The following is a 27,261-nucleotide window of genomic DNA, read 5'->3' as shown; positions in this document are numbered from 1 at the left end:
TTTAATTATGTTCAATTTGTAACAATGAAAATACATCCTGCATATCAGATATTTACATTATGACTCATAACAGTAGCAACATTACAGTTATGAAGTAGCAACGAAAATAATTTTATGGTTGGGGGGTCACCACCACATGAGGAAGTGTATTAAAGGGTCACGGCATTAGGAAGGTTGAGAACCGCTGCTTTTAAGGGTAACTTTTAGGGCGCTTGTCTCTAGTGATTGGTCCGCACAGGAGGTGTGTCGGTGGTGAGTGTTGGGGGAATCATTAGTCATCACAGCTGGTCCCAAGGTCAGCCATAACATTGCTTGTCTGGTTTTGCTGTTCTTCTAGGCTTGGCGCTGAAGCACAACTGAGGTCTAAATGTATTTGGTGTGGGTCAGAACCTCATCGTCCTGGAGGTTTAATGGTTAAGAGCTATTCTTTGCCCCCCTCCCCCGCCTCCCGCCCCTTGTTCATTTAAGGGGCTAGCAACATGACAGGGGAGGAAAGGTCAGGAGACCGTCTGAACCCCGCATGGCCAGCAATACGAAAGGTCAAGGGGGTCTAAATCGAACACCCAGTGATATGCTAGGGCAAGAAAGGTTACTCTGGAGACGAGGTCCTTGTTTTCCCAGCTTTGCCTGTTGCTAGGCCCCCTGGGGCTTTCTGCCCAGTGACCTGTGCCTGGCCTGTCATCCTTGCTCTGCTCATGTCTGTCTGTTTACTACAAAGGAAGGAATGTCCTTGTCAGAGTTGGCCTCTCGAACCCTTCCCAAACCTCTTCCTTTTTTGAACAAAAAGGAACCACATACTAAACCTGACAGGCTCCGGGAAGTCCTGCATGACAGCTTTACAAACTCAGAGACCTAAAGTAACCACATAGGATGGTCTGAAATGAAAACTTTTTTTAAATCCCCACCTGAGGATACTTATTCCATTGATTTTTACAGAGAGTGGAAGGGAGGAAGGAGGGGTAGAGAAACATTGATGTGAGAGACACATCGATTGGTTGCCTCCCGAACACGCCCGGACCAGGGCCAGGGATTGGACTGCAACCAAGGTATGTGCCCTTGACTGAGAATTGAACCCGAGACCCTTCAGTACATGGGCCGATGCTCTAACCACTGAGACACCAGCCAGGGCTGTAATGAAAACTTTACAAATAAAAGCTGTTTTGGGTATCTTTTTGCACCTACCGCAACATACCTTTGGAATGAGTGGGTAACTTCCCTTTTTCCAGACCTCTCAGGACACAACCAATGCACCAGGGCAGAGACCACAAATCCTCTCATTGTTATTGTTATCGTGTTAATTGTTGACTGTTAACTATCCTATACCCACCTATAGAAAAGAAGTATGTATCTACCATTTTACTTTTCACCCAATCCAGAGGGTTTCTCTCTTTGCTTTCTCCTGCCTCCCTAATCTAATGGATGTCATTGTAACCCACTTATGTCTTCTCTTTTGACTGTAATGTATAAAATAAGATGCAATACTTCCATCCTCTGGACCATTTTCTCAATCCGTTGAGATTTTGCTTCCCAGCAATTGTTTATAGTTTGGCTCAAATAAACTCCCCAAATCCCCTACAGGTTTGAATTTTGTTTGTTAATCCTCACCCGAGGATATTTTTCCATTGATTTTTGTTGTTGTTGTTGCCTCCCCACAATGTGCCCAGACCCGGGTGGACCGGGATTGATACTGCAACTGAGGATCCTGCAACCGAGATATGTGCCCTTGATCTGAATGGAACCTGAAGCCCTTCAGTACACGGGCTGACGCTCTATCCACTGAGCCAAACTGGCTAGGGTTCTCTACAGGTTTGAATGTTTCTTACATTGACACTTTCCCCCAAAGGAGTGCAGTGTAACTCTTGTTTTTTAAGTTGCAATCCCAGTACAATTCATCCTGAGATTCTACCCAGGACAGCCTGGTTGAGTTTTGATGGTTTCCAAATTCCCACAGAATTGCAGTCATCTGTTGCTTTTCACTAGTTTAACTCTTAGAAGAAAATGTCATTGCCAGGTGTCTGAGAAACACTTCATTGGAACCTGTATTGCCAGTAGCTATCAGATGGCAAGTAGCCTGAGGATTTGCCCTAGCCCCTTTGGCTCAGTGGATAGAGTGACTGCCTATGGACTGAAGGGTCCTTTTTCAGTTCTGGTCATGTCCCGATCTGCCCCAGGAGGCAGCCAATCAATGATTCTCTCTCATCATTGATGTTTCTCTCTTTCACTCTCCCTTCCTCTCTGAAATCAATAAAAATATATTTAAATAATAATAAAGATGTAAAGCCAAAGGATTTGGCAGTCAACACATTGCGGACGGATCATGAGAATTCTCACTTCATATTCCACAGTGTTTGACAAAGTATCATACTTTAAAAAGATATTAGCTTGTAAGAACATGTAATAAATAACTTCAAAATGCAGTGGGTATTTAATTTTAAAGCGTGCCTTTAACATTTATGTAAAACGTTGTTTGTACTCGTTCAATAGAAACTTATCTGGCCACTGGGTAAAGCTAGCAATAAAACAACTGGTCCTGGTCCGAAATGTGTTAAGAAAGCCATGGGCGGAGTTTGGCTGCAGCAGTTTCAGCAAAGTCATGGGCATGGGACCCCCCAGTAGACAAATGAAGAGAAGTTGAATTCCTTAGTCAGATATTTATTGAATGTTTAAGAAATGCTGGGCTCTGGGCTGAAATAAAAGCAAATATGGCCCTAACCGGTTTGGCTCAGTGGATAGAGCGTCAGCCTTCGGACTCAAGGGTCTCAGGTTTGATTCAGGTCAAGGGCATGCACCTTGGTTGCGGGCACATCCCCAGTAGGGAGTGTGCAGCAGGCAGCTGATCGATGTTTCTCTCTCATGGATGTTTCTAACTCTCTATCCCTCTCCCTTCCTCTCAGTAAAAAATCAATAAAATATATTTTTTTAAAAAGCAAATATGTACGAGGTTCCTGCCCTGATGTGGCTTATCTGAACAGAAAAGTTGACATTAATAAGGGAATAACAATGACTGTCTAACAGTGTGCGTTGTTGAACTACCCAGAGAGGTGGTAGTGTTTACTAAAGTAAGAGGTGGATCTGACCCGGTGTAGGGCTAGGACGCTTTCCCGAGGCAAGAACGGCGGCTGGGGAGTGAGAGGCCAACAGGTGAAGGCAGATTAAGGAGATGAAGCAGAAGGGGAGTGCCTTGTGCGGGGCAGCAGCACCGAGGCCCGGGCGCCCCGAAGGAAACCTGCACGGCTGCACGGCTGCACGGCTGCACGGCTGCACGGCTGCACGGCTGCACGGCTGCACGGCTGCACGGCTGCACGGCTGCACGGCTGCACGGCTGCACGGCTGCAGAGCCCAGAGCGAAGAGAAGAAGGGACCGGGTGCGGCTAGGGAGGTGGAAATAGGCCAGGAAAGGCGGGGAGAGTCGGCTCCACCTACAAACTCCAAGTCCCAGAAAGCACCGGGCAGACGGATGTGAGCGAGGCGCGAGCCGCGACCCTTGAACGGGGAGAGGAAGTGCTCGGGCATCGCGAGCCGAGCGGCGGGGCCAGGTGGGCTGGGGCGCGGCGGGCGCGGGCGGTGGCGGGCGCGGGGCTCGGGAGGGGGTCGCCGAGCGCCCGCCGCTCTGTGTCGTCATAGGTGCCGGCCACTTTCGCGGGCGGAGGCGGAGGCGGCCGGGCGGGCGCTCGGAGAGCGGGGCGGGCGGGCCTGCGGCGGCCGGCGGCCTCGGCCACCGGTAATTGCATCTTTTCCCGGCGTCTCGTCTGCAGAGAGAGCAGTATGTCCGCGGAAGTCCCCGAGGCAGCCTCCGCGGAGGAGCAGAAGGTGAGTGCACGGGGCCGGGGGCCGGGGGCGCAGCGGGCTGTGCCGAGGCGCCTGGGCCGCGAAGGCGGGACACTCCCTGATCCACTGCCCGCAGCAGGTCGGGTCCTGAGCGCCAACGTGCCGGGAGTTTGAACGTTCGCCACGCCTTTCCTCAATAGGCAGAGCCCAGGCTCGGTTCCGAGGCGTGGAACCCACATTTCCCGTGGCTTCCTTCCCCTGGCCTCGGAAGTTTCGTGTTGCCCTTGGAGGACGGCTGCCCTGCTGTGTAGTCTGCGCGCTGTCCATGCCCGAGGCGGCGCCGGTTTGGGCGGCCACGGGTGGAATTTCAGGGCCAGCCCCTGGTGGCCACGGAGTCCTGGTCAGTGATTCCGCTCGTAGGGCGTCAGTCTCCGAGTCTGTAAAGTGAACACTAGGGCTTGCTCCATACGGTAGTTTGCAGGGTCAGAGGACGGGTAACTTATGGTGTGGAACGCCGTATGTGTTCACAAACGCGAGCCGGTGACCATTGCACATGGTCATCGACTAAAAACCGAAAGGTTGGAATTAAAATTTACCAATTTAGTTGATAAGGTTTTTCATGGGAACATAGGAATATTTTGTAAACTCACTTGTAATATCTTTGTTATGTAGGGAACTATGCCATGGATCGTTATGATCCACATGACGAATATACAGGCTCTAGATTTTATCTAGGCTAGTGCTTGCCCCTCCCGCCATAATTCTGCTGCCCTGCCCTCCTGGGCACTTGGGGCTGGTCTACAAACGTCCATGATAAGTTGTTTCCTAAATTGTTCATGAAGCGTTACCATCATTTTCTTTAAAAAAAAATTCAATCTGCATTCCCATAAATAGGACTTGTTTTAACCCTTGGACTTTGTAAGGGGCATCTAACCCCATTCCATGTGTTCTTAACTATGTTAACTTTTTCTGAGTTGGATGGTTCTGTTGTGAGATTACTTGTAAAGTAACTGGAGCAAAACAAAACACCTATAGCATAAATAATAGGCCAAATTACTGCATTATTTGGAAATATTCCAATGAAACTGTGTTGGATATTTCTCACTTTGTAAAAAAAAAAAAAAAAAAAAAAAGGACTTTGGGGGCAAAAAAATATATAGGTTAAAGAGTAAAATTTTTACAGGCTTGTCTGATGTACAGTAGTACGCTTGTCATTTTCTTTTGAGATTTGCTAGTATGTTGCCAGAGTGTACAGTGCTGATTTCTCCAGTATAAATGCTTTAAGTTGGAACAGCCTAATACTATGTTTCAGCAATGTTAAGGATATCTTCAATATCTTCTCTTCATGAGTGTCTACATTAAAAAGTTGTTTCAGGTCCTTTGGTTGTAGGCTTGTTGTTATTAATACCAAAGAGTGTTGGTAATATAATGTCCCTTGAATTAAGAATTGGCTGTAGATGTTGAGTGCCTGTAACATGGATACCATTCCTAAACATGAGGAAAATGTGCAGAGTCACTTCTGTGTTCCTATGGGCCAAGTCACCTGTTTTTTTCTGTTTGGAAGAATAGTTAGATGACCTAAAACATTGGATTATTGTCTGTGTACCCAATTGGCCTTTCAATTAAAGTCAAAGTGTTCCACGAAAATACCTTTATAATTTCGTGGTACTTTAGCCTCTGAAAAATTAAGGCAAACAGATGAGTACTGCATGGATAAGAGCTAGATCACTATTTCTCTGCCGGAGTAGTCTGAGTACCCTTTTTAAGAGAAAAAAAATCAACAGAACTATTTCTTATTGGAATATTAAATATACTCACGCATAAAAAGAAATTTAAATACATATCTTTTATACCACTCTAAAACTAAAATTAAATACAAACAAAACCAGTCTATTATTTCAGAGTCACATGGAGTTTTGGTGAGAATTTCCAATGTATCGAGAATATGGTAGCAATTGTTAAAGTTCAGGAGCTTTTTGAGTGTGGCAAGTTAACACTTCCAAGACCATATGATGACTCAGTTCTCCTCATAACAAGTAAGTTGTGTGGTTATTTAACTGTAGAGTCATAGATACATTATTTAAGTTGTAATTCAACTCTGTTCTTTTCTCATCTTGGACAATAGGAGTAATACTGCTGAGTCTGTGGTCATAAATGAAAGCCCAGAGAAGGAAGTCACATAGCTCTACTTAGATATGAAATGGCAATTTAGATATCCCAGAATATGCTTGTAGATAATCTCTCAGATTATCACTGACGTGGAAACAAAACATTAAACAAGTTTTAGCAGAGGCCTCATGGACTTATTATCCGTGATCTCCACTTTGAATACTACTAAGCTCAGACAGACATGCTCTTTGGTCATGGGGGTGAGGAGGTATGTGGAGACTTAAATACATAATTGTGTTTTTATTGAGAGTATCTTGAGCTCAGCGACCTTTAGTTAGTTATAGAGGAAGAGAGAGACATACATTGATCGTTGCCGTATGCATCACGGAGTATCGAACCCACAACTGGGCATGCGCCTGACTGAGAATCAAACCCTTCACCTTTTGGTGTATGGGACGACATTCCAACCAACTGGGCCACATTGTCCAGGGCAGGGACCTTCTTATTTGTCTTTTCTCTCTTGTCACCTAGCATAGTACCTGACATTGTTCAGAAAATGAATGAATTTTTCTCAGAACTTTTCAGTTGAAACTATTGCCAAAGTATTACTCTAATACAAATGGAAATGCTAGCACTATAGTTAAAAGAGGGGGCGGGGGCAGTAGAGAGAACCCTAGCCGGTTTGGCTCAATGGATAGAACATCGGCCTGCAGACAGAAGGGTCCCGGGTTCCATTCTGGTCAAGGGCACATACCTAGGTTGTAGACTCAATCCCCAGTCCTCACTTGTGAGTGGCAACCAATCCATGTGTCTCACATTGATGTTTCTCTCTGTCTTGCCCCCTTCCTTTCCACTCTCTCTAAAGATCGGTGGGAAAATGTCCTCAGGTAAGGATTAATAAAAAAAAGAAAAAAGAGAGAGAGAGGAATAGACCATGGCAATATAAAAATATTAGCTTAGACCTACTTAAGTCTTAATGAAAAGGGGAAGGGGTGTTATAAAATAAGCCACAGGGATGTAATGTACAGCACAGGGAATAGAGTCAATAATCCTATCTAATAAAAGAGAAACATGGTAATTAGTCGTACCTCCGCTACCCTTCCCATTGGCTAATCAGGGCGATAGGCAAATTAACTGTCAGCCAAGATGGCTGCCGGCAGCCAGGCAGCTTGAAACTAACATGAGGCTTGCTTGCTTCAGTGACGGAGGACTCCAACGTTCCCCGCCTGCTGCTGCAGGCCTCTGAGCTGGCAGTTTGAAACATAGTTACAAAAATAGAAGCTAAACAAAACCCCAGAAACCAGCTTTCAGCTAGCCGGGATCTCAGACCTAGAGTTGATACAGAGTTTCGATTGTAGAACCTAAACAAACCAGATACCTGCTTTCAGGAGCGGAGGTCTAAGAGCTGGAGCCTCAGAGCTAAAGCTGGCCCAGAATAAAAAAAAAAAAAAAGAAAAAAAGGAGCAGTTGGGAGCTTCAGTCCCAGCCTGAAAACAGCCCTCAGCCCCTCACCCAGACTGGCCAGGCACCCCAGTGGGGACCCCCACCCTGAAGGGTGTGTGACCAGCTGCAAACAGCCATCATCCCCTCATCCAGGCTGGCCAGGCACCCCAGTGGGGACCCCCACCCTGATCCGGGACACCCTTCAGAGCAAACCAGCCAGCACCCACCCATGCACCAGGCCTCTGTTCTATATAGGAAAAGAGTAATATGCCTCCCAGCACCGTGATCAGCGGAGCGCGAAGTCTCCCGGCACCAGGATCAGCATGACAGGGGGCAGTGCCCAAATCCCCTGATCACCCTGTGGCTCTGTGTGTGACAGGGGGCGGGGCCACAACCTCCCTATCGGCCCTGTTCTGTTCCTGATGGGATGGCGCCCCAACCCCCTGATCGGCCCTGCACTGTGCCTGATGGGGGGAGCTCCCCAACCTACTGATGGCCCTGCGGCTCTGTGTGTGACAGGGTGTGGTGCCCCAACTCCCCCACCCCATGGGCCCTGCTCTGTGTGTGATGGGGTAGAGCCATAACCTCCCCATCGGCCCTGCCCTGAGTGTGACAGTGGCGGCGCCCCAACCCCCTGATCGGCCCTGCTCTGGGTGATAGAGGGCGGCGCCCCAACCTCCTGATCCGCCCTGCTCTGTGCATGACAAGGGGGAGCTCCCCAACCCCCTGATCGGCCCTGCTCTGTGCGTGACAGGGGGTGGTGCCGCAACGTCCCCATCGACCCTGCCTTGAGTGTGACAGGGGGCGGTGCCCCAACCCCCCAATAGGCCCTACCCTGAGCGTGACTTAGGGTGGCATCGCAAGCTCCCAATCCGCCCTGCTCTGTGCATGACAGGGGGCGGCGCCCCAACTCCCCAATTGGCCCTGCTCTGAGCCCGACCAGGGGCTGCACCTAGGGATTAGGCCTGCCCTCTGCCACCCAGGAGCAGGCCTAAGCCAGCAGGTCGTTATTTCCCGAGGGGTCCCAGACTGCGAGGGGGCACAAGCCGGGGTGAGGGACTCCCCCTTCCCCCGAGTGCACAAATTTTTGTGCACCGGGCCTCTAGTATTGTAATAACTATGTACAGTGACAGATGGTTACTAGGTTTAGTGTGGTGATCACTTTGTAAGGTATATAAATGTTGAATGTGTATGTTGTACACCTGAAATGAATATAATATAATGTATGTCAACTATAATAAAAAATAAATTTTTATAGCTGTGCCCAGGCAGGGCACATACTCAGGTTGCGAGTTCCATACCCAGTTGGGATGTGTACGAGAGGAAACCAGTCGATATTTCTCTCTCACATTGATGACTTTCTGCCTCTTCCTTACTCTCTAGATGCAATTATTTTTTTAAAAAATAGACTTTTATTGATTTCAGAGAGGAAGGGAGAGGGAGAGAGAGATAGAAACAATAATAATGAGAGAGAATCATTGATCGGCTGCCTCCTGCACGTTCCCTCCGGGGGATTGAGCCCGCAACCTGGGCATGTGCCCTTGATTAGAATCGAACCTGGGACCCTTCAGTCTGCAGGCTGTCCCTCTATCTACTGAGCCAAACCGGCCAGTGTAAAAATTTATTTTTTAAAATAATTCTAGCCCTAGCTGGTTTGGCTCAGTGGATAGAGGGATGGCCTGCAGACTGAAGGGTCCCAGGTTCGATTCCACTCAAGGGCACGTGCCTGGGTTGCATACTCGATTCCCAGTGTGGGATGTGCAGGAGGCAGCCAGTCGATGATTCTCTCTCATCATTGATGTTTCTATCTCTCTCTCTCCTTCTCCCTTCCTCTCTGAAATCAATAAAAGTCTATTAAAAAATAATAAAATAGAGAGAAACCAAGATGGCGGCATAGGTAAACACCGGAGATTGCTGCCTCGCACAACCACTTCAAAAATACAACTAAAGACGGAACGGACATCACCCAGAACCACAGGAAGGCTGGCTGAGGGGAAATTCGACAACTAGAAGGAAAGAGAACAGCATACCGAGACTCAGAGGAGGCGCAGTGCGGAAAATACAAATGTGCGGAGGTGCGCGCGGAGGGCGCGGTTGTCTGTTTCAATCGGGAGGGAGTCTCAGGCTCTGAGCTCCAGTTCTGCGCGAGTCTCTAGGGACCCAGACTCAAACAGGAGAAGCAGGACTGTCTGGAACTCGAGGGCAGCTTTCTCTCCGAGGTTTGCAGTGGTTGCTGGGACTCTGAGAGGCAGAGCCTCTGGGGACAGGACTGAGAGCAGCCATAACTGCTTGCTCCGCCCGCCGGGTTGATCCCCTGGGACCCGCCCCGCCCAAGCCCTGCATAGAGCCGTTTGCCGGATAGCCTCAGGCAAGGGCTAGGTTAGCACCTCCTCAGGGGACAAAAGTTCTCCCACTGCAGACACAGCTGATTCTCACAGCCAGTTGGCCTGGAGGACAAATCACCCCCAGTATTTCCTACAACAATCAAGGCTTAACTACAACAAGACTGCGCACAAAGACCACTAGGGGGTGCACCAAGAAAGCATAAAAAATGTGGAGACAAAGAAACAGGACACAAATGTCGATGGAGGATATAGAATTCAGAACCACACTTTTAAGGTCTTTCAATAATCTTCTAGAAACTGCCGATAAACTTAATGAGATCTGCAAGAAATCTAATGAGACCCTCAATGTTGTGATAAAGAACCAACTAGAAATTAAGCATACACTGACTGAAATAAAGAATATTATACAGACTCCCAACAGCAGACCAGAGGAGCGCAGGAATCAAATCAAAAGATTTGAAATGCGAAGAAGCAAAAAACACCCAACCGGAAAAGCAAAATGAAAAAAGAATCCGAAAATACGAAGATAGTGTAAGGAGCCTCTGGGACAGCTTTAAGCGTACCAAGATCCGAATTATAGGGGTGCCAGAAGATGAGAGAGAGCAAGATACTGAAAACCTATTTGAAGAAATAATGACAGAAAACTTCCCCTACCTGGTGAAAGAAAAAGTCCAGGAAGCGCAGAGAACCCCAAACAAAAGGAATCCAAAGAGGACCACACCAAGACACATCATAATTAAAATGCCAAGAGCAAAAGACAGAGAATCTTAAAAGCAGCAAGAGAAAGAAACACAGTTACCTACAAGGGAATACCCATACGACTGTCAGCTGATTTCTCAACAGAAACTTTGCAGGCCAGAAGGGAGTGGCAAGAAATATTCAAAGTGATGAATGCCAAGAACCTACAACCAAGATTTCTTTATCCAGTAAAGCTATCATTCAGAATTGAAGATCAGATAAAGAGCTTCACAGATAAGAAAAAGCTAAAGGAGTTCATCACCACCAAACCAGTATTATATGAAATGCTGAAAGGTATCCTTTAAGAAGAGGAAGAAGAAGAAAAAGGTAAAGATACAAATTATGAACAACAAATATGCATCTATCAACAAGTGAATCTAAGAATCAAGTGAATAAATAATCTGATGAACAGAATGAACGTGATTATAATAGAATCAGGGACATAGAAAGGGAATGGACTGACTATTCTTGGGGGGGAAAGGGGTGTGGGAGATGCGGGAAGAGACTGGACAAAAATCGTGCACCTATGGATGAGGACAATGGGTGGGGAGTGAGGGCGGAGGGTGGGGTGGGAACTGGGAGGAGGGGAGTTATGGGGGGAAAAAAAGAGGAACAAATGTAATAATCTGAACAATAAAGATTTAATAAAAAAAAAATCCAAGAAAATAAAAATAAAAAACAACAAAAAAACAAAAATAATAAAATAAAAAATAAATTTTTACAAAATTAAAAGATGCGCATACACACACACACACATATATATTTGTGTGTGTTTTCCCCATATATATTTAGTGGGTTTTTATTATTTTTAAAAGATCTCAATAGCATGTTTTCTAGAGATTTTATTATAAGATTGATTATATCAAGTTAGTTAAGAAGTCTTGGAAAGAGGCTAACTCAAGTAGCGTTTTCAACTATATTATTTCTGTCAGTTTAAAAGATATGCTTGGTCCTGCCAAGCTGGTGTGGTTCAGTGGTTGAACATTGGCCCATGAACCAAGAGGTCACTGTTCAATTCCTGGTTAGGGCACATACCCAGGTTGTGAGCTCAGTCCCCACTATGGGACATGCTGGAGGCAGCTGATTGATAATTCTCTTTCATCATTGATGTTTCTGTCCCTCTCCTTCCTCTCTCTGAAATCAATAAAAACATATACGTGTATTTTTTTTTTCGTCACCCAAGGATATTTATCCATCGATTTTTAGAGAGAGTGGAAAGTGGGGGTGGGTGGGGGGGCAAGGAGACACAGAGAGAGAAACATCGATGTGAGAGAGACACATGGATTGGTTGCCTCTCTCATGCACCCGGAGCAGGACAGGGAATGGAACCTGCAACTGAGGTAAGTGCCCTTGACCAGAGTCAACCCGGGACCCTTCAGTACGAGGGCCAACGCTCTATCCACTGAGCCAGATCTGCTAGGGCAATCAAAACATATATTCTTAAAAATATATATATTCTTAGTTCTTTCTTGAGTGGTGGAAAAAGAGAACTAATATTTAAATTTAAAAGTGCAGTTAATACTATCATTTTCTAGGACTGTTTTGACAATACTTTTGGTAACTAAAAGGCTTAAGAGTGTTTTCGGTGAGACCGCCGATAAATGTAGTGAGACCCTCAAGAAATCTAGTGAGGCCCTCGATGTTGTGATAAAGGACCAACTAGAAATTAAGCATACACTGACTGAAATAAAGAATATTATGCCGAGTTCCAAAAGCAGACTAGAGGAGCGCAAGAATCAAGTCAAAGATTTGAAATACCAAGAAGCAAAAAACACCCAACCGGAAAAGCAAAATGAAAAAAGTATCCGAAAATACGAAGATAGTGTAAGGAGCCTCTGGGACAGCTTCAAGCGTACCAACATCCGAATTATTGGGGTGCCAGAAGAAGAGAAAGAGCAAGATATTGAAAACCTATGTGAAGAAATAATGACAGAAAACTTCCCCTACCTGGTGAAAGAAATAGACTTACAAGTCCAGGAAGCACAGAGAACCCCAAACAAAAGGAATCCAAAGAGGATCACACCAAGACACATCATAATTAAAATGCCAAGAGCAAAAGACAGAGAATCTTAAAAGCAGCAAGAGAAAGACAGTTACCTATAAGGGAGTACCCATATGACTGTCAGTTGATTTCTCAACAGAAACTTTGCAGGCCAGAAGGGAGTGGCAAGAAATATTCAAAGTGATGAATGCCAAGAACCTACAACCAAGATTACTTTATCCAGCAAAGCTATCATTCAGAACTAAAGGTCAGATAAAGAGCTTCACAGATAAGGAAAAGCTAAAGGAGTTCATCACCACCAAACCAGTATTATATGAAATGCTGAAAGGTATCCTTTAAGAAGAGGAAGAAGAAGAAAAAGGTAAAGATACAAATTATGAAAAACAAATACACATCTATCAACAAGTGAATCTAAAAATCAAGTGAATAATCTGATGAACAGAATAAATTGGTGAGTATAATAGAATCAGGGGCATAGAAAGGGAGTGGACTGACTATTCTCTGGGGGAAAGGGGTGTGGGAGATGCAGGAAGAGACTGGACAAAAATCGTGCACCTATGGATGAGGACAGTGGGGCGGGGGGGGTGTGTTTGAGAGCGGAGGGTGGGGTGGGAACTGGGAGGAGGGGAGCTATGGGGGGGGGGGAAGAGGAACAACTGTAATAATCTGAACAATAAAGATTTAATTTAAAAAAAAGTGTTTTCAATTCAGAGTCCAATGTGCTAAAGCTATCAGGTGTTTAGATAGAAAGTTCCTTAGCTTTATTGAAACAGTTGGAGTGTACATCGTTGTATTTGTTGAATACCCATTAAGTGGCAGGCAAGCAGCAAGGACTTAGGATGACTACAGTATTTTTCCAGAGAGGTTGACAGTATTGCTACCTTTCTGACAATATCCCAAAGGATTTGTTGCTTTCATTAATCTTTTCTATTTATTCATTAATCAGTGCATCAGTGAATTATATTGCTTGGCAGATAGAGGAGAATTTGCTTAGAGTGGCTAGATTTTTATTGAGTAACTTTTCTGCTGAAGGCTGAACATTGGTATCAGTCATTCAGACTTACTATCAGTCCATGTCAGACTACAAAATAATCCTTAGTTATTGAATGTCCTTTTATATGCATGTATTTATAACTTATACCCCACCTATTTACCGAAAGGATATCTAATGTATTTCAATAGACTAGTTCACAAAAATGCAAGTGCCTACCATTAGCAAATGTTAGGCCCTGTGCTAGTATAGAGTGAAGATTATTTGGGGGCAGAGGTACTTGTCAGGAGGATAACTGTGGTTTAAAATACAGTTTTAAATTAGTTTTTGTACTTCATAAGCATATCTGTTAGGATATTTTGAATTTCTGCTTTCTCAGTTTGTGCCTAGTCAAAAGTCCCAGAATCCTAATGGTACTACTCCTTCTTCCTCCCCCTCAAAGGTCAGCTAAGTAAATCCACTCACTTTCCAGCACCTATTACTAAAAAGTAGTAAAATTGCTGCATAACACAAAGGCTTCTTGGAGAATAAAATTTCAAAACCAGATTTGAATTTTAAAAAATACTTCTTGATTAAGCATGTCATTTCCCCTCTTTGTTGAAACTCTCTATTGTATCTTTGTTTTCTGTTTCATTAATTTCTGCTTTTTATTTTCTCCTATTCTCTTTCAGTTCCGTTCTTTGTCTGATTTCGTAAGTTAGGTGCATATAGCTCACTGAGTTTTGTTTTTCCCTCTAATATAAGCCCTTTAAGGGACACTTGTATCCCACAGATACGTTACATGTAGATTTTTTTATTAGTGAGTTCCAAGTATTTTTTTTAATTCCCATGATTCCTTTTTAAACCATTAATTATTTAGGAATGGGTTCTAATTTTGAAATGGCAGGGGTATAAACAAATTTTTATTATTGACTTTTAACCTAATGAATTGCAATCATAGATGGTGGTCTGGATCAAAATGGTTAAGACTTACTTTATGGTCTAGTTCGTAGTCAGTTTTTCATTTGTGCTTGAGAAGAAAATGCATTTCAGTTGTTGGGTAGAGAATTAATATCAGGTATCTTGAAAGCTTTGTCTTTTTTACCTGTAAATAATTGAAGAAGATAGGTTGAAACCTATACTGATTGACTTTTCAGTTGCTCCCGTATTCTGTCAAATTTTGCTTTATATATTTTGAGGCTTCTTTTAGAGACATGAATATTTAAATCTTCTGTCTCCTAATAATGCTTTTTCTCTCAAAATCTGTGTTAGCTGATCTTAATATAGGTGTGCTGGCTCTATTTTGGTTAACATTTGCCATGTGTGTTGTTTTTGTTTTCCCATGTTTACTTTCAACTGTGATCTCACTTATGTATATAGATTTGTGGTTTTTTAAAATATATTTTTATTTATTTCAGAGAGGAATGGAGAGTGAGAGAGAGAGAGAGAAACATCAATGATGAGAGAGAATCATTGATTGGCTGCCTTCTACACACCCCCTACTGGGGATCGAGCCCACAACCAAGGCATGTGCCCTTGACCTGAATCTAAGGGACCCTTCTGTCTGCAGGCTGATGCTCTATCCACTTAGCCAAACGGCTAGGGCTATAGATTTCTTTTTGTACTCGGAGAGTGGCAAGGTTTTATTTTAATCCAGTTGCTAAATTTAAGTGGACAGTTTATTTATGTTTATTGTGCTTATTTACATATTGGGTTTTATTTCTCCTATTGTACTTTTTTTTTTGTTCCTGCTTTTTCCCCCTCTTTTCTTGCCCTTCTTCTCCCCCCTCAAAGCACCCCCCCCATTGATTGATCTTTCTTTCATTTTACCCCCTCTAGAAGTTATATGCTTTGTTTCTGTTATTTAAATGGTTCCCCTTGAAATTTTATCATGCCTCCTTAACTAAACAGATCGTTAAATTAATATCATCAATTCTTTTCTAAACAATACTTAAACTCTAAAAATACTGTGCTGTTAAATAGTATTATTGTTTGTTTGTAACCATACATATTAAGGCTTTAAAATTAGAAAAGTATGTCAATAAAGCTGGGGGGAAAGTAGAAAAGTTACTAGTTTGTCAGTATACATGCACATACCTATTTCTTTGTTTGCTCTTTTCTTCTATATCTCAAGTCTTTTTAGAGATTTGTTTTTATTCTAGCTGAAATAAATGTTCAGAAATAGTCCTGGTTGGTGTGGCTCAGATGGTTGGAGCGCCATTCTGTGCACCCAAGGGTCATAGGTTCCATTCTTAGTCAGGACACATACCCAGGTTGCAGAACCTATCAATGTTTCTCTTTCTCTCCCCCACTCCCTCCCTCTAGTACCTCTGGTAAGCAAATTCCCCCTCTAGTACCTCTCCCCCTCGCTCTAAAAATCAATTAAAATATATTTTTAAAATTGATTTCAGAAAGGGAGGGAGAGGGAGAGAGAAATAGAAACATCAGTTGGGATCAAGCGCGCAACCTGGGCATGTGCCCGACTGGGAATCGAACTGTGACCTCCTGGTTCATAGGTTGACGGTTAGCCACTGAGCCGCTACGGCCAGGCTCTAAAAATCAATTTTTAAAAAATTAAATGTTTAACCCTAACCAGTGTGGCTCAGAGGATAGAGCGTCGGCCTACAGACTGAAGGGTGCCAGGTTTGATTCTAGTCAAGGGCATGTACGTTGATTGTGGGCACATCCCCAGTAGGGGGTGTGCAGGAGGCAGCTGATCGATGTTTCTCTCTCATCGATGTTTCTAACTACCCCTCTCCCTTTCTCTCTGTAATTTTATTTTTTTATTCAATAAATATATTCAATATATTTATTCAATATATTCAGTAATATATTCAATAAAATATATATATTTTTTAAAATAAATGTTTAGGAATTCCTTTGAAGGATGTTCAGAAACATGCAATGACACCAAACTCTGTGTTCCCTTTTGCATTTTTTTTTAACATGGCTCTAGGGATAAATTGTTTATTTACCTGAATTTATCTGTTGGTGTCCTGTCTGAAGGATAGAAACCTATTTGGGTATTTTAAACGAAAGGGGTGTGATTTAGGGGATTAGTTTACAAATTATTAGAAGGGATAGAAGAGCAATGGTTCCAGTGGTGTGGGAAAGCTGTTGACCCTGCAGGAGTGAGCACTATTGTGTGAGCCCAATGTCCTCCATACCCACTCTCATGGAACTGCCACAGTAGCCTCAGTTTATCTGCTCCATGGCCCCTGCAAGAGCTACTGCTACATTGTTGGTGGCATCACCAGGAACAGAATAGATTCTTGCTTGCTTGCTTTTTAATCTGGTGTAGGTACCACTGACAGAACCTAATAAGAATGCAGTTGGGGAAATGTCATTTCAGGCTTCTAACTGTAGAGATTCAGGAGAGTTTTTAGAGAAGGGTAACTGGGCTGAATGCCAAAGGACGTAGTCTGCTACCTGCCATGTTATTTATACTTCACGCTACAGCAAATGTGTAGCTGTGTTGGAGTATTGTTGAGCGTTCAGCCAGGCATTTGAATTTGCTTACCAGTGAGGTCCTAGAACTATCTACATCTGCAGAACATTAAGAATGTTTGTTTATGGCCGAAACCGGTTTGGCTCAGTGGATAGAGCGTCGGCCTGTGGATTCAAGGGCCCCAGGTTCGATTCCAGTCAAGGGCATGTACCTGGGTTGCAGGCACATCCTCAGTGGGGGATGTGCAGGAGGCAGCTGATCGATGTTTCTAGCTCTCTATCTCTCTCCCTTCCTCTCTGTAAAAAATCAATAAAATATATTTTTAAAAAAAAAAGAATGTTTGTTTATGATTCATGAAAAGTATCGATAGTATTTACTATGTTTAAAAATGTAATTTACTATGTTTGGTCATCTCTTCTCCCTTTGGTATCAGCTCAAATCATGAATCCAGCTACGAATTTTCATCTGGCAGGGACTTGCCATTCTGTTACGTATTTGGCAAGAAAGTTCAAGAAAATCCATTCTCAACCTAAATTTTCTTTTCAGCTATAGTTGTGGATATGCCCAAAACATTCTTCTAGAGTATATTATTTTAATTGAATTGAGCATGCTTACTATTATATGTAAATGTATTCCTTATTGAGAAAGTTAGGGAATGCCAGATAAGATGGCATATGGTGTCCAATTTTTCCTCCTTATATAAAATGGGGAAAACCTGAAGAAACACTGCAATTTAGGGAATGTTGCTGCCCCTATGCCAGAAATCTTAGATATAGAGAACCAATATTCAAATCAAAGGAAGAAGCAGAGAGCGTTTATTTCCTAGGCCCAAGAAAGCTGGATGGTTTCCGTAGAAATGTGGGACTCAGTTAACACATTTGAAAACTTGAATTTTAAAGTTCTGAGATGAAAGACTGTAATCAGGTTGGCGTCCTTTCCAGCCCACATCCAAATTTAATGTCCACCAATTTAAAAAACAATTTTACAGTGAACTCAAGTGTAGGTCCTTCCTCCCAGTTCCACTTCTGAATTATAACACTGCTAATACCCTGGGGGCCTGAGCGAATGCTGAGACACCGAGAAGAAACTGCAGGGACCCAGCCCACCTCCTACATTGAGCTGGCAATCTTAAATTTAAAGTTAGTAGGGGTGGGATGAGGGCATGTGACGGGGTAGGGGAGGCTGGGGGAAGGCCAATGGGGGATATATGTACTACTATGTGTAATACTTTAAACAATAAAATATAACTAAAAAAATAAAGTTAGTAATAAGGCAAAATCGCATATAACTAAAACCACCCTTGAAAAATCCCAACAAAGTCATGATCCTATTGGAAACTTTCCTATCAGTTCTCAGTAGGTCAAGTATTCACTTGTTGTCTGGTGTTTGAACAGATGGCTGGGCTGATTCTTCAGGTGATTGCCAACTGAGGAGTAGGCTTGTGTTGTAGAGGCTAAGTTTTTCAACACTAGATTGATAAGTACATAGATATGCTTGCATTCTGAAAGACACTCAGGGATTGAGATCATAGGAATGCATCACACACCTCACACCAACTCTCTGAAGCATACCCTTTAAAAAAAGTGTTTTCAGAGAGGAAAGGAGAGGGAGAGAGAGAGAGAGAATCATTAATGATGAGAGAGAATCATTGATTGGCTGCCTACTGCATGCCCCCAACTTGGGATGGAGCCTGCAACCTGGGAATCGAATTTTGACCTCCTGGTTCATAGGTTGGTGCTCAACCACTGAGCCACACTGGCCGGGCCTGGGGTATAACCTTCTTGAATGGAATGACTGGCAGAGTCACTGATGCTCTTTAGAATCTCTCTTTTTTAGAATCCAAAAATGCGAGGATAGTGTAAGGAGCCTCTGGGACAGCTTCAAGCGTACCAACATCAGAATTATAGGGGTGCCAGAAGATGAGAGAGAGCAAGATATTGAAAACCTATTTGAAGAAATAATGACAGAAAACTTCCCCCACCTGGTGAAAGAAATGGACTTACAGGTCCAAGAAGCGTGGAGAACCCCAAACAAAAGGAATCCAAAGAGGACCACACCAAGACACATCATAATTAAAATGCCAAGAGCAAAAGACAAAGAGAGAATCTTAAAAACAGCAAGAGAAAGAAACTCAGTTACCTACAAGGGAATACCCATACGACTGTCAGCTGATTTCTCAACAGAAACTTTGCAGGCCAGAAGGGAGTGGCAAGAAATATTCAAAGTGATGAATACCAAGAACCTACAACCAAGATTACTTTAATCCAGCAAAGCTATCATTCAGAATTGAAGGTCAGATAAAGAGCTTCACAGATAAGGAAAAGCTAAAGGAGTTCATCACCACCAAACCAGGATTATATGAAATGCTGAAAGGTATCCTTTAAGAAGAGGAAGAGGAAGAAAAAGGTAAAGATACAAATTATGAACAACAAATATGCATCTATCAACAAGTGAATCTAAGAATCAAGTGAATAAATAATCTGATGAACAGAATGAACTGGTGATTATAATAGAATCAGGGACATAGAAAGGGAATGGACTGACTATTCTTGGGGGGGAAAGGGGTGTGGGAGATTTGGGAAGAGACTGGACAAAAATCGTGCACCTATGGATGAGGACAGTGGGTGGGGAGTGAGGGCGGAGGGTGGGGCGGGAACTGGGAGGAGGGGAGTTATGGGGGGAAAAAAAAGAGGAACAAATGTAATAATCTGAACAATAAAGATTTAATTAGAAAAAAAAAAAAAAGAATCTTTTTTATTTATTTACTTATTTATTTATTTCACTTTTTTTAAAATATATTTTATTGATTTTTTACAGAGAGGAAAGGAGAGAGATAGAGAGTCAGAAACATCGATGAGAGAGAAACATCGATCAGCCGCCTCCTGCACATCCCCCACTGGGGATGTGCCCGCAACCTAGGCACATGCCCTTGACCGGAATCGAACCTGGGACCCCTCAGTCCGCAGGCCGACGCTCTATCCACTGAGCCAAACCGGTTTTGGCTAGAATCTCTCTTTTTTTTAAAAAAAAAAAATATATGTTATTGATTTTTTACAGAGAGGAAGGGAGAGGGAGAGTTAGAAACATCAATGAGAGAGAAACATTGATCAGCTGCCTCCTGCACACCCCCTACTGGGGATGTGCCCACAACCAAGGTACATGCCCTTGACTAGAATCGAACCTGGGACCCTTCAATCTGCAGGCCGACGCTCTATCCACTGAGCCAAACCAGTTAGGGCTCATTTTAGAGTCTTATCTCTGGCTGAGTCCACCTAGTTGAATTTTGTGTGCATCAAGTGAGTGAATGATATGACCACTTTAAAGAGACTAAAAATCAAAATAGATGTATGAAACTGCAGCATAAAAGGAGGAAAGTAAACACTTGAAGCAGAAGGGAGCATATACATACAGGAAACCCCATAGAACAAGTATATTTGACAACAGCTGCTTTTTTCTCAAAATCCTCTAAGACTAAAATTGAGAAGATGTAACAACACATGAAGCTGTTCAAGATGAAGGAGATATTGATGCTATTTAAGGTGAATAAAGCTGATTATAAGACATGTATGAATATAATTTTGAGGAAATTGGTACAAAGTTTTTTCTTCTCTTCCTAGATTGATAAATTATTTACTTGTTATACAAGAACAGTAGGCTTGACATTTATGGATTTAATCTTCCTGCTTTTTGACTGTTCATAAATAACCTGGAAGAATTGGGATATGCAGAAGTGTGTCATTTTGCTGAGCTGGTATGTAGAGTACATTAGCTAGAAAGTGCACCTTGCCGTTGCCCCGCCTGCCTTATCAGGGTAGTTCTGTTTTTCTTGATTCATTCATTTTTCCACACTTCTTGCCATAAAACCATGAACACTGCTTCTTTATAAAATGCTGGTGGCCTGGTGCATGAGACTCATGCACATTAAAAGGGAATTAGAGGAAATATTTTAATACTGCTATTTGGCCTTTCTCTATAATAGAAGTGTCAGAAATGAAAGAAAATTAGTAAAATGTATAAGAAAATCTCTCTCCTGTAAGAGTCTGGGGTGTGCTGCGGGACCCAGAGTCAAGTCCCCACCCACCCACGTGCTCCTCGAAATCGTGTGAGACCCAGCCCCAGCCAGCCCCACCCCCATCAAGACCCGCAGGGCAGCGCAGGGGGCACAGCCTCAGGTCCCCCAGGCCGGTGCCAGAGTGGGGGGGGGGGTGCGGCCTCAGGTCCCTGGGCCCCAACACAAGGGCATGATGACCATTTGCATATTAGCGCTTTATTATATAGGATAGGATGGCTCTTGGGAAGAAACTAGACTATATCAGGGCTGGTGTTAAAAATGAATAGCCTTGCCCTGGCCAGTTGCTCAGTGGTTAGAGCATTGTTCTGCACACTGAAGAGTCCTGTGTTCGATTCCTGGTCAAGGGCACATACCTGGGTTGCAGGTTCAATCCCTGCCCCAGTCAGGGCACATGCGGGAAGCAACCAATAGATGTGTCTCTTTCACATTAATACCCCCTTCCCCCCCCCCCCCACTTTCCTCCCTTCCACTCTACTAGTTAAAATCAAAAAATATGTCCTTGTGTGAAGATTAACAACAAAAAAAGTGAATAGCCTTAAGATCTTGACAGTCATTGGTCAGAAAACACATTTTCATACATGAAAGAAGAATGTTTAGTGTGAATGGGGTCATTAATTATGGGGCATAATTAGGTAATAATATATACATATATGAAGACTGATGAAGATGATGTTTCTCTCTGTTACAAATGTCACAGTCTTCTGTAATGAGTTATTCAGAAAAAAATGTGCTGGTAACTAAGCTGCTGTTAATTTGTATTAAAGAATCTCAGGAGCTTCCAATCATTCAGGGTTTTGGATAAATAGGTGATCAAAAATATCTTGTGTATTTTAACAGTATTAAGATGATTTTCCATATATAGGCAAAGAGTTGATGAATTCCATAGAAGGTAACTTAACTATAAATGTATTATACATGACTAACAAGGAATGGCAAGCAAGACTTCAGAGCTGAGTTACCTTGATATTTTTATCTACTGTGTGGGGTGTTGCACATGCATCACACAGCTATAATAGAGCTCTATCACATGGATCATTGGGGAAAGAAGATAGAGATGTTTTAAAAGCTTCTGTGTTTCATTTTTTAGTCAGATGCTGCATTATTTGGCATTAGACAACTAAAGTCAGAATCCAAGTATTGAAAGGTGGATTATTTTAAATAACTGAATTGTAATAAAGAAGTAATTTATTTAACATTTTTTCAGGAAATGGAAGATAAAGTGACTAATCCAGAGAAAGCTGAAGAAGCAAAATTAAAAGCAAGGTATCCTCACCTGGGACAAAAGCCTGGTGGTTCTGATTTCTTAAGGAAACGATTGCAGAAAGGGGTAAGTTCTTTTGTCTAGTCTTCAAATACTTAAGCTCTATAACCTCAGTGTGCCGATAGGGTTTGTGATATGGGTATCTGCATGTATAGCTCTGTGTGTGTGTATAATGGTTTTTTCCGCAATGTTTTAGTCTATTCATCCTATGATAAGAATTAAGAATCTAGGATTCTTTTATCACTTTTAACTATAAATTATTTCGAGCATGTAGAAAGGTTAAGATAATATAATAATACAGTAGAACCCATATACTCACCACACAGATTTAACAGGTTTATGTCTTGCCATAGTTACATAAGCTTTATCTTTGCAAGAAAGAAAATGTAGATATACTTAAACCTACCACATGTGTTTGCATATCACCTTTCTCCCTTCTCTTCAAAAGCAGCCACCATCCAGATGCTGGTATTTATTCTTCTGCTCATGTCTTTGTGTTGTTGTTTTTAACTTTTACCTGTTTTCAAGGTGATTTCTACATAATATCCAAAGGCTTAAAATACCTTTTATTTGGATGAAATGAGCCTGCTTTTTCCACTAGTAAATGAAAGGCTTTCATTTCACTCTTTAAGTCCAGGACTGTTCCTTCCTGGGTGGATTGATGAGGAAGCTGATGTCAATCCTGAGGCTTCTATACTGAAACTAGAATGATATAAGTAAGCCTGAAGAAAGGGTTGTTGCCTAACTTCTCCGTTGGCTGACTTGTGGCTGACAGAGAGATAGCTATTTCATCTAATTTTTGTTTTTGCCTAAATTTTGTTAGAATAACTTATACTGGCAATATAGAGTCACATCTTACACCAGTGTAATTGCATATGAAAGCTTTTAAATTCTCTGAAATTTTTTTTTCTTGTAGCAAAAATATTTTGATTCTGGAGATTACAACATGGCTAAAGCAAAGATGAAGAACAAGCAACTTCCTGCTGCAGCCCCGGATAAGACAGAGGTCACTGGTGACCACATTCCCACTCCACAGGACCTTCCTCAACGGAAACCATCCCTTGTTGCTAGCAAGCTGGCTGGCTGATTAAAAGAGCTGAACTGCATGCATCTTCTAATTCCCATTGTTTTTATGTCACTCCCCGCTTTTTATTTCCTTCCACTCACAAAGTCATTTGAGAGTGACAGCTTTGCAGGTAGTGGTAGTGTGTGCTACTATTGTAAAGGAAGATACATACATGTAAGAGTTTTTGATTAGTTTAACAGTGCACTGATGAAGAGAACATGTTAGAGCAGCATAAAGTAATCTACTTGAAAATAACTGTATATATTACCTAACTGCTAGTGTAGGGAGGTCCTAACAACTACCAAGCAAGTTTTACAATTTTAATGTTTTGGCTTTCTTTAATTCATCCTAATTATAGCTTTGTAGGTTGCTCTTATTTAATTAACCTCTATTGTATTGATTTCTTTGGTATCTTCCTTTTGGATTTTATAAACAGAAGTTTAAGACCACAAGTTGGACGAAAAGTCACATATTTCAAACACAAATAGATGGGGCTCCAAAAGATTTGTATTTCTGTGCTTGGACTTGAATGGCCTTAAACCTGTTTTAGCTTTAACAATAGAAGTTTACTTGGGCAATATTTGCCCATTCTGGTGTAACTTATGTGACGCTAGTGCTTAACAACTGCCGTTGAAGCTAATATTCTTCTTCAGTTCTATAGTTAGAATACCTTTTGTTGTTAAAGATATGAATGAAGTATGCATGTGCATCGACTGTTGAATTCACTTTTGTGCCATTTTTGTAAATACAATAGTTTTGCACAACCTCTCACAAATGTCTGTATTAATTTCATATATTAGAAAGTAGATGATGTGCCAACCAGAAGCACAAAAGTTCCTACACAAAACTCTGTATGTCATTAGAGCTTTTGTATAGTAAGAGTAGTTTACAATCCTGGGCTTATAGAATACCAAACTGACATCTTTGCTCCGTCTGCCATAGACTTAAGCTTTTTCATTTGTTACTAATATCCATGACATTCAGTGGCCTTGTGCAAATATGATATGTTGCTTAGGCATATCTTTTGTCCTATGCAGAACATTTCATTTTGACTTTTAGGGAAATTGCAACTCATGTAATTTATATAAACTTTTAAATGTAGAAACCTTTTACTTCCACAGTCAGTTTTGGGGACACTAAAATAAAAGGCTTCAAAGCTCTGCCTCCTGTGGCCCCTCCCTCCTTTTTTTTTCTTGCTTCTTTGACTCAAATATTGGGCTGTGCTGTTCAGTCTCTTCGGAAGCATAATGTCTATATCCTTACTCTTGAAACTTGCTCTGCTGAATGCTGGATTTTATAATGATGTTTTCCTTACATTTTAGTTAACCATTGTTATTCCTATATTATTAGTATTTGACAGTTTCAGTAAAAGGAACTTGATAATGAAACAAGTTCTTGAGAAGACTGGCCCGAGAACCTATGTCAGGATGAGCTGAACTCTGGTAAATAATTTTAAGGAATTCTGATGAGCTAAGTGAATTAAGCTTGTGACGATTAATGTACATGATAGGTGGAACATAGTCATACTAAAATATTTAGATGTCTTGCTTCTATAGATGTCACTTTAATAAAATATCAATTTATTTTTACTTGTGTTTTTATCTACGAACTTCAACAGACTTTATTAGGACAAGTTTACTGCAATTATAGGAACTCTTCCCATAAGTCGTTGTAATGTTCTAGTGTGATGAGGATCAGTAATCAGATGATACTATTTTTCTCTTCATCCTTGACTTGCACAGGGCCTCCCTTCTTTTGGGTTCAGGCACCTAAATCATCATAGATGGTGCTTTGAGTATAGCACCTGCACTTAAAGACAGCCTAACGCTCTGAGGAAAGCTCAATGATTATCTTTGTGCTCTACCCACCCCAAAAAGCAGAAATGAACAAAATCAGTAATGTGTTCATTTGTAATTTTAGGAAATGGAACAAGTAGGGTATTCCACAATACCTATAATTATTGCAGGATCGATTTAAGAATTACAAAATAGTGCTGACTTTGGCGCACATACACTAAAATTGGAAAAATAGATGTTATCATGGTCCCTGTGTAAGGATGACAAGCAAATTCATGAAGCGTTCCATGTTTAAAAAAAAAATTACAAAATACTCCAAAGTAGAAATTCTGCAATATCTAGTTTTTTAAAATGCATATGTGCAAGCTATCACCATTAAATCTATGCATCAGAGATGAATCTGAAAGATCAGAGAAACCGTATTATTCTTGACCATGATAGGACTCCTGCTGTGATTTGTGACAAGTGATGTAACGTCTGCCTGAGTTTTAGTTTGTAAAATACAAAGCTGATATTTAACCTACCTCAAAACTTGAGGATCTGTGAAATACTGAATAAGTGCCCAAAATAAAATATTGTTGATTGTCTTTTTATTAAAAATTTCCTCATTAAACCAACCTGCCTTCTGTAAAGTCACAGTGCTTAAAATCTCAGGATTTTCCATTGGGAAAGACCTGTCATTAAGGATTTGTAGGTATAATTGCTTAGCCTCCATTATTGGTGCTTGGGATGGAGAGGTTTTTGCTTTCTGTTTTTGGTTCACCTCTGCTCAGTTTGCTGACATTTGCAGATCATTTCACCGCTGCTAGAATGAAGATTTTGACTAGATGAGCTCAAACATATTCATCCATTTCTATGATTGCAGAGTTGTGGTTTGAGAGATGGCTACTTTTAATTATCCTGTTTATTATAAACTAGAGGCCTGATGCACGAAATTCGTGCAAGGGGCTTGGCCCCTGCAGCCACCTCTGCCCCCGTCACTGGGGCTTTGTCTGGAAGGACATCCGGTCTAATTAGCAATTGCCCTTTTATTATTTTAGATGAATGCTGAAGTAAAGTGAAGATAAATACTTCATGAAAGTCTTGGATAACATCTGAAATAAATTACCTGTTTCATGTCTAGTAGCTCCTACTTGATAGTACAGTTTTGAGAAACATGCCAGTTTTGAAAGCTACAGCTGACTAAAATAATTACCGTTCTTGGCATTTGGAATAGTAGTAATGCTTGTTGGATTGTTTTTGATGAACTAGAAGGAGCATATTTGCAGTCTGTTTACTAGTTAGTCAACCCTTTTGTGCTGCTGACCTGGTAAGGCCTCTACTTGTTTTACTTCAACAGTGGGAATTAGTCACTCTTTTTACTTGATGTAACAAAACCATACCTCTGAATATAACTGATACTTTTTACTAAATCAGATGTATTCTTAGTCCAAATTAGTGATGCTTTATCAAAGTTGAAATGTAATCTCAACTTAAATTGTGTTCTAAACTTGGTGTTTGGTGAGCCAGGAGCAAGGAAGCCTATAGGAAGAACACATCTGAGTGGCGACTAAAACAGTTTCTCTGGTGGCCTTTTCACATTCTCCAATGTCCAAACTCGTCCACTCTTTTTCCTTTTTCACCTCATTTTATTGCATCCCCCATCCTGACTTACTTAAGCCCTGACTGCTTTCATTAAATGGTATTTAGGGCTTGAATTACCAATTTTTACTATTGTTCCCAATAGGTTACAATTAAGGACACATTTTTAATGTTGTAAAACACTATCTAAATCTGAATAATGACCAATTTGAGCCACCATCCCAACTCTCAACTCAGTATACACTGCCAGTCTTCCCCACCACACCTTGTAAAATTAAGATCTCATTCTGGTATTGTTAAAATAAGAGTAAAAACACTGATTTTAATAGTTTCGGTCATTTAAGTAGGTAGGCCTATATGTTTTATTCTGCGAGTCACTGGTGGTGATGATAACCATTAATGTGTGTTTGTATTATTTTTCAACTAAATAGCATTTGAAAGGAAATATCTAATTCTTTTAATATAGCCTCAAATCTGTTACCACATCTCTTATTTGTGATGCAGTAGGACACTTTGTACTAAAAGGGCCAAGAGTAAATGCCTTTTTTGTTGAACGTGTCTGTAGAGTTGGCAGTTAATGCTGAAATTTGTCAAGTAGCCCTTCCAAAATTATACTTGTGAAATATACAGAAAAATAAATTGATTTACTTAATTTTTACTGA

At 41.7% G+C, this 27,261-nt stretch overlaps 1 protein-coding gene and 1 pseudogene across 4 annotated transcripts; both read left to right on the top strand.

Annotated features, from left to right (window-relative positions):
* The first annotated feature begins 3,429 nt into the window (after positions 1-3,429).
* Positions 3,430-27,261, top strand: ARPP19 (cAMP regulated phosphoprotein 19). 4 transcript variants are annotated; one of them, XM_036301859.1, is made up of 4 exons: positions 3,430-3,536; positions 3,756-3,810; positions 22,100-22,222; positions 23,073-27,261. In XM_036301859.1, the coding sequence occupies exons 2-4, from the start codon at positions 3,766-3,768 to the stop codon at positions 23,241-23,243; spliced, it is 339 nt and encodes a 112-aa protein (XP_036157752.1). In that variant the 5' UTR covers positions 3,430-3,536; positions 3,756-3,765; the 3' UTR covers positions 23,244-27,261. The 4 variants fall into 4 exon arrangements, with proteins under 4 accessions (XP_036157752.1, XP_036157768.1, XP_036157757.1 ...); XM_036301864.1 differs by lacking the exon at positions 3,430-3,536 and adding an exon at positions 20,294-20,362 and having other exon boundaries at positions 3,677-3,810; XM_036301875.1 differs by lacking the exon at positions 3,756-3,810 and having other exon boundaries at positions 3,433-3,536.
* Positions 25,213-25,313, top strand: LOC118661532 (annotated as a pseudogene).

The sequence above is a fragment of the Myotis myotis genome, unplaced genomic scaffold, assembly GCF_014108235.1.
Source record: "Myotis myotis isolate mMyoMyo1 unplaced genomic scaffold, mMyoMyo1.p scaffold_m19_p_1, whole genome shotgun sequence".
NCBI classification, from domain to species: Eukaryota; Metazoa; Chordata; class Mammalia; order Chiroptera; family Vespertilionidae; genus Myotis; species Myotis myotis.
This window is presented reverse-complemented; position numbering and strand designations above follow the sequence as displayed.